At 42.3% G+C, this 10,602-nt stretch overlaps 1 protein-coding gene across 2 annotated transcripts in view; it reads right to left on the bottom strand.

The window, feature by feature from the left end:
• Positions 1-3,383: 3,383 nt before the first annotated feature.
• ANXA7 (annexin A7) overlaps positions 3,384-10,602 on the bottom strand; it is a 40,434-nt gene continuing 33,215 nt past the window's right edge. For both annotated transcript variants that reach the window (XM_017854519.1, XM_017854520.1), the window contains 4 exons: positions 7,781-7,951; positions 7,629-7,704; positions 6,666-6,778; positions 3,384-4,160 (listed from right to left, as the gene is read on the bottom strand). In XM_017854519.1, the coding sequence (XP_017710008.1) occupies positions 4,038-4,160; positions 6,666-6,778; positions 7,629-7,704; positions 7,781-7,951 (483 nt within the window). In that variant the 3' untranslated portion in view covers positions 3,384-4,037. The remainder of the gene's footprint in view (positions 4,161-6,665; positions 6,779-7,628; positions 7,705-7,780; positions 7,952-10,602) is intronic.

The following is a 10,602-nucleotide window of genomic DNA, read 5'->3' as shown; positions in this document are numbered from 1 at the left end:
TTTTTTTTGAGATGGAGTCTCGCTCTGTAGCCCAGGCTGGATTGTAGGGGCATGATCTCAGCTCGCTGCAACCTCCACCTCCTAGGTTCAAGCAATTCTCCCACCTCAGCCTCCTGAGTAGCTAGGATTATAGGCACATGCCACCACAACCGGCTAATTTTTGTATTTTTTGTAGAGACAGGGTCTTACCATGTTGGCTAGGCCAGTCTCGAAGTCCTGACCTCAAGTGATGTGCCGGCCTCAGCCTCCCAAAGTGCTGGAATTACAGGTGTGAGCTACCACGCCCAACTGGGATTAAACTTTCTAATCAAAAGACAAAGACTGGGCCAGGCTCGGTGGCTCACGCCTGTAAATCCCAGCACTTTGGGAGGCTGAGGTGGGCAGATCACGAGGCCAGGAGACCATCCTGGCTAACATGGTGAAACCCCGTCTCTACTAAAAATACAAAAAATTAGCTGGTGTGGTGGTGGGCACCAGTGGTCCCAGCTACTCGGGAGGCTGAGGCAAGAGAATGGTGTGAACCCGGGAGGTGGAGCTTGCAGTGAGCCGAGATCACACCACTGCACTCCAGCCTGGGCCACAGAACGAGACTCCATCTCAAAAAAAAAAAAAAAAAAAAAAAAAAAAAAAAACTGGCAAAATGGATTTTTAAAAAATCCTTGGAAGGCTGAGGTGGGCGGATCACAAGGTCAAGAGATCGAGACCATCCTGGCCAACAGGGTGAAACCCCATCTCAACTAAAAATACAAAAAATTAGCTGGGCGTGGTGGCACACACCTGTAGTCTCAGTTACTAGGGAGGCTGAGGCAGAATCACTTGAACCTGGGAGGAAGAGGTTGCAGTGAGCCAAGATTGCTCCACTGCACTCCAGTCTGGCAACAGAGCGAGACTCCATCTCAAAACAAACAAACCAAAATCCAACTTTATGCTGTCTACAAAACACTCACATTTGATCCAAAGACACAAACAAATTAAAAGTTAAAAGACGGAAAGAGACACTACATGCAAATAGTAACCAAAAGACAGCAGGGAGGCTACAGTAATATCAGACAAGATAGACTTTAAATCAAAAAAGGTTATAGGGGCTGGGCATGGTGGCTCATTCCTGTAATCTCAGCACTTTGGGAAGCTGAGGCGGCCAGATCACCTGAGGTCAGGAGTTCAAGACCAGCCTGGCCAACATGGCAAAAACTTGTCTCTACTAAAAATACAAAAATTAGCCAGGCATGCTGGTGGGCACCTGTAATCCCCACTACTTGGGAGGTTGAGGCAAGAGAATTGCTTGAACCTGAGAGGTGGAGGCTGCAGTGAGCTGAGATTAGGCCATTGCACTCCAGCCTGGGCAGCAGAACAAGACTCCATCTCAAAAAAAAAAAAAAAAAAAGAAAGGTTACAGGGGACAAAGTACATTATATAATAAAAAATTCAATACTGCAAGAAGGTATGACAATTACGAACATCTACACACCTAATAAGAGACCACCTAAATATATGAAGCAAAAACTGATAGAATTAAAGAAACAGTTTTACAACAGTAACTGGGGACTTCAATACCCCATTCTCGATAATGGATAGAAGAATCAGATATAAGGAAAAAGAGGACTTAAATAGCACAATAAACTAGATCTAATGCAGAACACTCCATACCTAACAATGGTAGCATATACATTCTTCTCAAGTACACATGGGATTTTCACCTATTAGGTTGGGTATTATCAACAAGGTAAGACATAGCAAGTGTTGGCAAGAATGTGGAGCAAAGGGAACCATTGTACACTGTTGGTGGGAAGGTAAATTGGTACAGCCATTATAGAAAACAGTATGGAGGTTTCTCAAAAAATTAAAAATAATATGATCCAGCAATACCACTTCTGGGTATGTATCTGAAGGAAATGAAATCAGTATCATAAAGAGGTATCTTTACTCCCATGTTCACTGCAGCATTATTCACAATAACCAAGATATGGAAACTACTCAAGTGTCCATTGATGGATGAATGGTTAAATAAATTATAGTATATATACACAATGGAATATTATTCAGCCTTAAAGGAGGAAATTCTGGCCAGGTGTGGTGGCTCACACCTGTAATCCAAGCACTCTGGGAGGCCAAGGCATGTGGATCACCTGAGGGTCACGAGTTCAAGATCAGCCTGGCCAATCTGGTGAAACCCCATCTCTACTAAACAAAAAATTAGCCGGGAGTGGTGGCAGATGCCTGCAATCCCAGCTACTTGGCAGGCTGAGGCAAGAGAATTCCTTGAGCCCGGGAGGCGGAGGGTGCAATGAGCTGAGATTGCACCACTGCACTCCAGCCTGGGGAACAAGAACGAAACTCCATCTCAAAAAAAAAAAAAAAGGAGGAAATTCTGCCATTTGTGATCATTATGCTAGGTGAAATAAGCCAGACACAGAAAGAGAAATATTATATGCCATTTATATGTGGAATCTAAAATAGCTGAACTTAAACAGAGTGGTGGTTGTCCAGGTGAGAGGTGGGGAAAATGGGGAGATGTTGGTCAAAGGGTATAAACTTTCAGTTATAAGATGAATAAATTCTAGAGGTTTAATGTAGAGCATGGTATCAATAGTTAATAATGTATTGAACACTTAAAATTTGCTATGGTAGTAGATCTTAAGTGTTTTCTTTTTTTTTTTTTTTTTTTTTTTTTTTTTGAGACCGAGCTCCTCCGGTCACCCAGACTGGAGTGCAGTGGCCAGCTCGGCTCACTGCAAGCTCCGCTCCCGGGTCCACGCCATTCTCCTGCCTCAGACCTCCCGAGTAGCTGGGAACTACAGGCGACGCACTCGCCCGGCTAGTTTTTGTATTTTTAGTAGAGACGGGTTAGTCACCGTGTTAAGCCAGGATGGTCGCGATCTCCTGACCTCGTGGGATCCGCTCCGTCTCGGCATCCCAAAGTGCTGGGATTACAGGCTTGAGCCACCGCGCCCGGCCCTTTTTTTTTTTTTCTGAGACGGAGTGTCGCTCTGTTGCCCGGGCTGGAGTGCAGTGGCCGGATCTCAGCTCACTGCAAGCTCCGCCTCCCAGGTTCACACCATTCTCCTGCCTCAGCCTCCCGAGTAGCTGGGACTACAGGCACCCGTCACCTCGCCCGGCTAGTTTTTTGTATTTTTTAGTAGAGACGGGGTTTCACTGTGTTAGCCAGGATGGTCTCGATCTCCTGACCTCGTGATCCGCCCGTCTTGGCCTTCCAAAGTGCTGGGATTACAGGCTTGAGCCACCACGCCCGGCCAAGTGTTTTCACTACACACGAAAAAATGGTAACTATGTCAAGGTGACGGATATGTAGTTAGCCTGACCTTAATTGTAGAATCATTACGCAAGAAATGCTGATATCAAAACACCATATTGTACACCTTAAATATATGCAATTTTTTATTTGTAATAACTCAATTTAAAAAAAGAAAACAACTGGAAAAAAAGTAGGCTATGTATCTTAAGCCTATAAACATCTGACCCTTTCTTAAAAGGTGCTACAGGTTATACTAATCTATTTTCTATGTGGAAAGTGTTTATGAATACAGAACCAATTTATGCAAAATAAGATGCAAATTATTCTAGATGTAAAGAGATGAGTTTTTTTTTTTGAAGTACACTGTTTTGACATACTATCCATTCTATCAAGCAGACCTAGAGGGATTCTGGAAGGCAGAGCTTTCAGCAACCTTCTAAAAAATTATGCAATATTATTACACAGAAGCAGAGATTGCTGTGATTTTTATTCAATTTGACATCTTGATGAGAATGAAAGTAGTAAGAATGAAGGTTTACAAACATTGCAATATTACTGTATCATTGTGATATGGCTTTACATTGATTATATGTAGAGAACAAAATAACATTAGAATTAAGGCAATAACAACATGTGCAAACGAAGCACATTACCCTGATACGGTCCTTGATAGAAAGCTCTTTTGGTTAGCTGATGTTTGATATTGCTGCATGCAGGTCATTGCTCTGAAGGATAAGCTATGAATAGAATTTTTTTTTTCATTAAAAAAAAAAAAAAATCCCTCCTACTGGCCCACAATAGCCAGAAGAAGTCTTCGGTAATCTCCACTTGTGTCACCTGCAATCATTGTGCCCAGAGTCTTCTGATACATCTGAGCGAACATCTGTTTTATTTGTGCAAGGTCAATCTGCATAAGAAATAATATTTCTGTTAGAAAAATATCTGTGATAACTGACATTTATTAAAATTCTTTTTAAATAATAAGATCTATAATCAAAGCTGAAGGAGGAAAACACCAAGTGACTGACATTTTATGGCTGGCACTCATACCAATACTAGCACTACCCAATGAAGGTCTGATTCACAGCTCTGTAAAATACTGCATAAGGGTAGTACTAGTTTCATCTATTATTCCAAAGATACTAGTCATTTAAAAACATTTGATAGGATGGCTATTATCAAAACCAAAAAATAGTAATAAGTAATTGGCAAAGATGTCATGAAATGGGAACACTTGTACACTGGTCGATGGAAAAGTAAAAGGGTGCGACTGGTACGGAAAATCATATGGTAATTCCTCAAAGCAAAACAAAAAAACTCCCAAAGAATTACAATATGACCTAGAAATGCCACTTCTGGGTATATTCAAAATAAGTGAAACTAGATTTGAACAGGTATTTGTACACCCATGTTCATAGCAGCATTATTCAGGTAGAAACAAATCAAGTCTCACAGATGAATAAAAAAAAAAAGGTGGGATACACGTACAATGCACTATTTATTACTCAGTCTCAAAAGGAAGGAAATTCTGACATGCTACAACACGAATAAACCTTGAAGACGCTATGCTAAGTAAAAGATGACAGTCACAAAAAGACAAATATTGTATGATTCCACCAGTATGACGTACCTAGAGTAGTCAAACAGGGACAGAAAGTCACATGGTTTGTTGCCAGCAGTTGGGAGAAAGAAGAATGGGGAGTTACTGTTTAAGGAGTATGGATTTTCAGTTTTGTAAGTTGAAAAAACTTCTGAAGGTGAATGGTAGTGATGGTTGCATAACAATGTGAACCTTAAAAACGGTAAATTTTTATGTTATGTATGTTTTATCACAACTTAAAACATCCTGCTTAGAAAATTTAAGTTAAAGAACAAAGTTTCTTTCAAAATACCATATTCTGGTTGCTTTCTTTAAAAATAATCTACCTTCTTTGCTATAACTCAGGGTTTTTGGCCAGGTGTGGTGGCTCATACCTATAATCCCAGCATTTTGGGAGGCCAAGGCAGACGGATCATCAGGTCAGGAGTTCGAGACCAGCCTCACCAACACGGTGAAACCCTGTCTCTACTAAAAATATAAAAAAATTAGCTGGGCGTGGTGGCACACACCTGTAATCTCAGCTACTCAGGAGGCTGAGGCAGGAGAATCGCTTGAACCCGGGAGGCAGAGGTCGCAGTAAGCCGAGATTGTGCCACTCTATTCCAGCCTGGGTGACAGAGTGAGACTCCATCTCAAAAAAAAAAAAAAAAACCCAAAAAACCCAATAATAATAATAACAATTTAGGGTACTTTTTTTAACACTGGGTCTCTGTCACCAAGGCTGGCGTGCAGTGGTGCGATCACGGCTCACTGCTGCAGCCTTGACCTTCCGGGCTCAGGTGATCCTTCCACCTCAACATCTTGGGTAGCTGAGACTACCACGCCCTGCTAATTTGTGTGTGTGTGTATTTTTTGTAGAAATAGGTTTCACCATGTTGCCCAGGCTGGTCTCAAACTCCTGGGCTTAAGCAATCCTCCTGCCTCGGCCTCCCAAACTGCTGAGATTACAGGAGTGAGCCACCACACCCCGCCATGTTTTCTTTCAATTAAAAGTTCAGGTTGGGTGTGGTAGCTCACGCCTGTGATCCCAGCACTTTGGGAAGCCGAGGCAGGTGGATCACTTGAGGTCAGCAGTTCAAGGCCAGCCTGGCAAATATGGTGAAACCCCATCTCTACCAAAAAAATACAAAAACTTAGCTGGGCATGGTGGTGCACACCTGTAGTCCCAGCTACTCTAGAGGCTGAGGTGAGAGAATTGCTTGAACCCAGGAGGTGGAGGTTGCAGTGAGCTGAGATTGCGCCTCTGCACTCCAGTCTGGGTGACAGAGACCGTGTCTCCAAAAAAAAAAAAAAAAAAAGGCACAAATGTCATTTCTTCTGAGAAAACAATAATTTTTTATAAGTGCAGTAAATATATAAAGTAAAATTTTAAAAAATGAGGCTATATTTAAGGGGACAATGATGAATATTTTAAAATTGTTTATTAATAATAAAGGATGCTAAATGTAAATAGTGTTGATATCCAATAGGATTAATCTACATAGGCTTTTCATATAATTTTTATATAAGCAAAATGAAAATCAAAAGATAAATGTCTAACTTCCCATAAATTTGTATTCTCCATTGACCTTCTCAAGTAGTAAAATCTGTTAGTATTATCTTCATTAGGGCAGAGTGGCCTATTTCACTAACGCAAGCTTCTCCCACAGCATGAGGAAAGTGAATTTTCTGTTCTTTATACCACCTCTTTTAGGTGACAAAGAGAGCTCTTTCTTACCATTTTTGAGGGATTGACAACCAACTGGGGAACTTCTAAGAAATCAACATTGAACATCGAGTAAGACCCGACAAAAAGAGAGAGGCCTGCCTCACCTCACTTCGAGTGACCACAATCCTGACCAGGGTGGAGTCATCTGTGCCAGCACCTTTCATAGCATAGTAGAGCCTCTCAGCAAAGAAGGCAGGGCGGTTCAGGGCACATTGCACTGCAAGTTAGAGATGGTTGAGACATGGAATCATGATCTGACAAGAAGTGTACCCCTCCAGCTTCATTTATCACTTCTACCTGCCTTTGATTATTTTCTCTGTAATCATCTCAGAAACATGAGGTGAGTTAAGGATGTTCAGATGTTCTCCTCCTTCATTTTTTTTGAGAAGGTTCTCACTCTGTCGCCCAGCCTAGAGTGCAGTGGTGCAATCATGGCTCACTGCAGCCTCCCAGACTCAGGTGATCTTCCCACCTCAGCCTTCTGAGTAGCTGGGTGTGAGCCACTGCCTCTGGCCCGACATTCCACTGTTAATACCAGTGTGTTACTAATACTCCCCTTAGTCCTAATATCCACGAGAATGAAACTTTCACTTTGTTAGACATCTGTGTATTAGACCACCAGAAACTGGTTTAATTTCAAAAAGGAAATGAGTCTCACTGGGCTGAGTACCTGAAATACCTGTTTTGAGGACTCAAACTGCTTCATGGTGATGCTGTGAGTTCCTCAGGGCTTTCCCTTTCTCTTTAAAGGAAGTGCTACAACTATCAGGTATTCTTGCACAGTTCTCAAGAAAGGCCTACAGATGAAGGCCAAATAATCCCCAAACAGCCGTGTTTGATCACAGCACTACCACTCATAGGAAATTGCATGTAAAAACACAGGATTGTTTCTGGGGGCTTGCCCAATAAAGAAAACAAAGAACAAAAAACAAACCCCAAAGGATTAGGAGGTCACCTACTGCCTAAGCAGATTCTACTTGGACTATATGATCAACATTTAAAGGGAACAACTATTCAAAGCTCCCACTCATTTAAAAACAAAATAAAGCAAAGCACAAAAATCTTACAGATGGTCTTCAAACCACTTTCCACATATCCGGAAAACTCACGGCTCACACTGCTTAACAAATCTCGATTAGCCATCTGCAAACAAAATTAAAGGGTTAAATATTTTTTTATCTTAAAACAGAAGCCAAATCTTCAGAAGAAAAGCTCATACTCTGGAATAAGCCTCCATGGTAGCTCTCAGCTGAGGAAAGCTTCTTGTGGCAAGGATCATGTTAAAGCAAGATTCATCGGTCCCTAGTCTCCCCTCACCAGCTTGATAGAGACGCTGAGCATCTTCCTGAGCCATTTGGTGGTTTACACTCTGGTTCTCATCACGATTTCCCTGCAAAAGAGAAAGGCAGGAATTGGAAGAAATAAATAAAAGTTCCACTAAAACAATTTTTTCCACTCTAATTCACTTTTGGATTTAAAGAGACAATTTATTTTATTTCATTTTTTTGTTTTTGTTTTTTGAGATAGGGTCTTGCTCATCACTCAGGCTGGAGTGCAGTGGCACAATCACGGCTCAGTGCAGTATCGACCTCCTAGGCTCAAGTGATCCTTCCACTTCAGCCTCCCGGGCAGCTGGAACTACAGGCACAAACGACCATGCCTGGCTAATTTTTTTATTTTTTGTAGAGGCAGGGTGTCTCACTATGTTGCCCAGGTGCTGTTCTCTAACTCCTGGGCTTAAGTGATCCTCCCGCCTTAGCCTTCTAAAGTGCTGGGATTATAGATGTAAGCCAATGGGCCTGGCCTAAAGAGATAATTTACTAAAGATTAATCCATAATGTCTGTCATGCATATCCTTCATTTCTATGCATGGAAATATAACTAGTAATTTATTATACTGTCAACTGGATTTTATAATATAAGATCATGGTTTAATGAGGTTATGTTAAAAATGAGGGCTTTTGGGAGCTAAATTAAACCCAAATGTTTAAACAAAAATATCTCTACTAGGAAATATAAACTACCACTCAAATGAAGAAACAGTCCTCTTAGCTGGAATTTAAGATCAATATGCCCTGTACTGAGTTCTACTTTGTATTCATTCACGCGACTAAGAGATATTAAGCACTTTCTTTGTGTCAGGCACTATGTTAGGTGGTAGGGACACAGGAGAGACAGGGTCTCTGCCCTCAAGAAATTTAACTCTAGGGCAGAAGGGAGGGAGGATGTAATATGGAGGCTTCATAAACTTTCTTTCCTTCATCTGAGTATATATTTTTAAGAGACACGATTTCACTATGTTGCCCAGGCTGGGGTGCAATGGCTATGTGCAGGCATGATCATAGCCTCAAACTCCTGGGTTCAAGTGATCCTCCTACCTCAGCCTCCAGAGTAGCTGGGAATATAAGCTCACACCACCACACTCAGCCATCTAATTATAATCTTAATATATAGGTATTTACTATAAATACATGCATAAAAATGACACATGAGCTTTACAGAAGAAGCTACAAATAACTCACTTGCTGCTAGACTGTGCCTATTTGTATACCAACCTCTTCCCTGGAATAGGAGAAAAGGAAGGAGGAAGGAGGAGTTTAAGCTTAGATGGGCAGTGGTTTCTCTCAAAAACAGAAAGACAAACCCAAACAAGAAAAGGTTGCCTTTTAGAGTCTCAGGGACCATCTTAGGAACAAGATGGAAAGATGCTCCTTGCAGCTGAAGAACTGTCTTCTAAGCACCTGGCACAAGGAATATGTAGAGGCACACTCTACATGGGCGACTGAATATAACACAGGAAAAAGTACTCACGAAAAATTTCCCCGATTATTGCCTTTGGATTCACACACACTTTCCTAGGAAGTTACTCCTCTACTCATGCCCTGGAAAAGGTAGGGCTGGGCCTTGAACTCTGCATAAAGAGAGACTCAGCACCTCATGTAAAATCTTAATACTCATTTTTTAGTATTGTCTGTTTTCCTTCCTGTTTCTTTTAAATCCTAGCTTACTTCCCTTCTCTGTTACTCTGATGTAGGTAAATTCAATTTCCTTCAACCCATTTACTTTGCTTTCTCATTTCCATGTCCACTCACTGTTACACACTATCCTTTCCACACCTACCTCCCTTTTTATTTTTTTAGATGGAGTTTTGCTCTTGTTACCCAGGCTGGAGTGCAATGGCAGAATCTCAGCTCACTGCAACCTTCACCTCCCGGGTTCAAGCGATTCTCCTAACTCAGCCTCCCAGGTAGCTGGGATTACAGGTGTGTGCCGCCACTCCTGGCTAACTTTTTGTATTTAGTAGAGATGGAGTTTCACCATATGGGTCAGGCTGGTCTCAAACTCCTGACCTCAGGTGATCCACCCGCCTCAGCCTCCCAAAGTGCTGGGGTTACAGGCGTGAGCCACCGAGCCTGGCCCCTCCCTTGGCTCTTAAGAGCCCCTCCTCTCCTTTAGATCCCTCCAGATGGTCCAATCTTGTGCACTAGCACAATAGCCAGTAACTCTTGATATTGAATCAGCATGCTAGTCATTTACATAATCTCTTTCAAATACACCTTCATCTCATTCTAAGTGTGCTTCTTTTCTTTTCTTTTCTTTTTTCTTTTTTGAGGGCAGGATCTCACTCTATTGTCCAGACTGGAATGCAGTGGTGCGATCACAGTTCACTGCAGCCTCAATCTCCTGGGCTCAAGTGATCCTCCCACTCAGCTTCCTGAATAGCTGGCACTACAGGCACATACCACCATGCCTGGCTAATTTTTTAAAATATTTTTTGTAGGCTGGGCGCGGTGGCTCAAGCCTGTAATCCCAGCACTTTGGGAGGCCGAGACTGGCGGATCACGAGGTCAGGAGATCGAGACCATCCTGGTTAACACGGTGAAACCCTGTCTCTACTAAAAAATACAAAAAACTAGCCGGGCGAGGTGGTGGGCGTGTGTAGTTCCAGCTACTCAGGAGGCTGAGGCAGGAGAATGGTGTAAACCCAGGAGGCGGAGCTTGCAGTTGGCTGAGATCTGGCCCCTGCACCCTAGCCTCGGC

The sequence above is a fragment of the Rhinopithecus bieti genome, unplaced genomic scaffold, assembly GCF_001698545.2.
Source record: "Rhinopithecus bieti isolate Rb0 unplaced genomic scaffold, ASM169854v2 scaffold_36008, whole genome shotgun sequence".
NCBI lineage: Eukaryota > Metazoa > Chordata > Mammalia > Primates > Cercopithecidae > Rhinopithecus > Rhinopithecus bieti.
The sequence above is the reverse complement of the archived record's forward strand: the minus strand, read 5'-3'. Positions and strand labels throughout refer to the sequence as shown.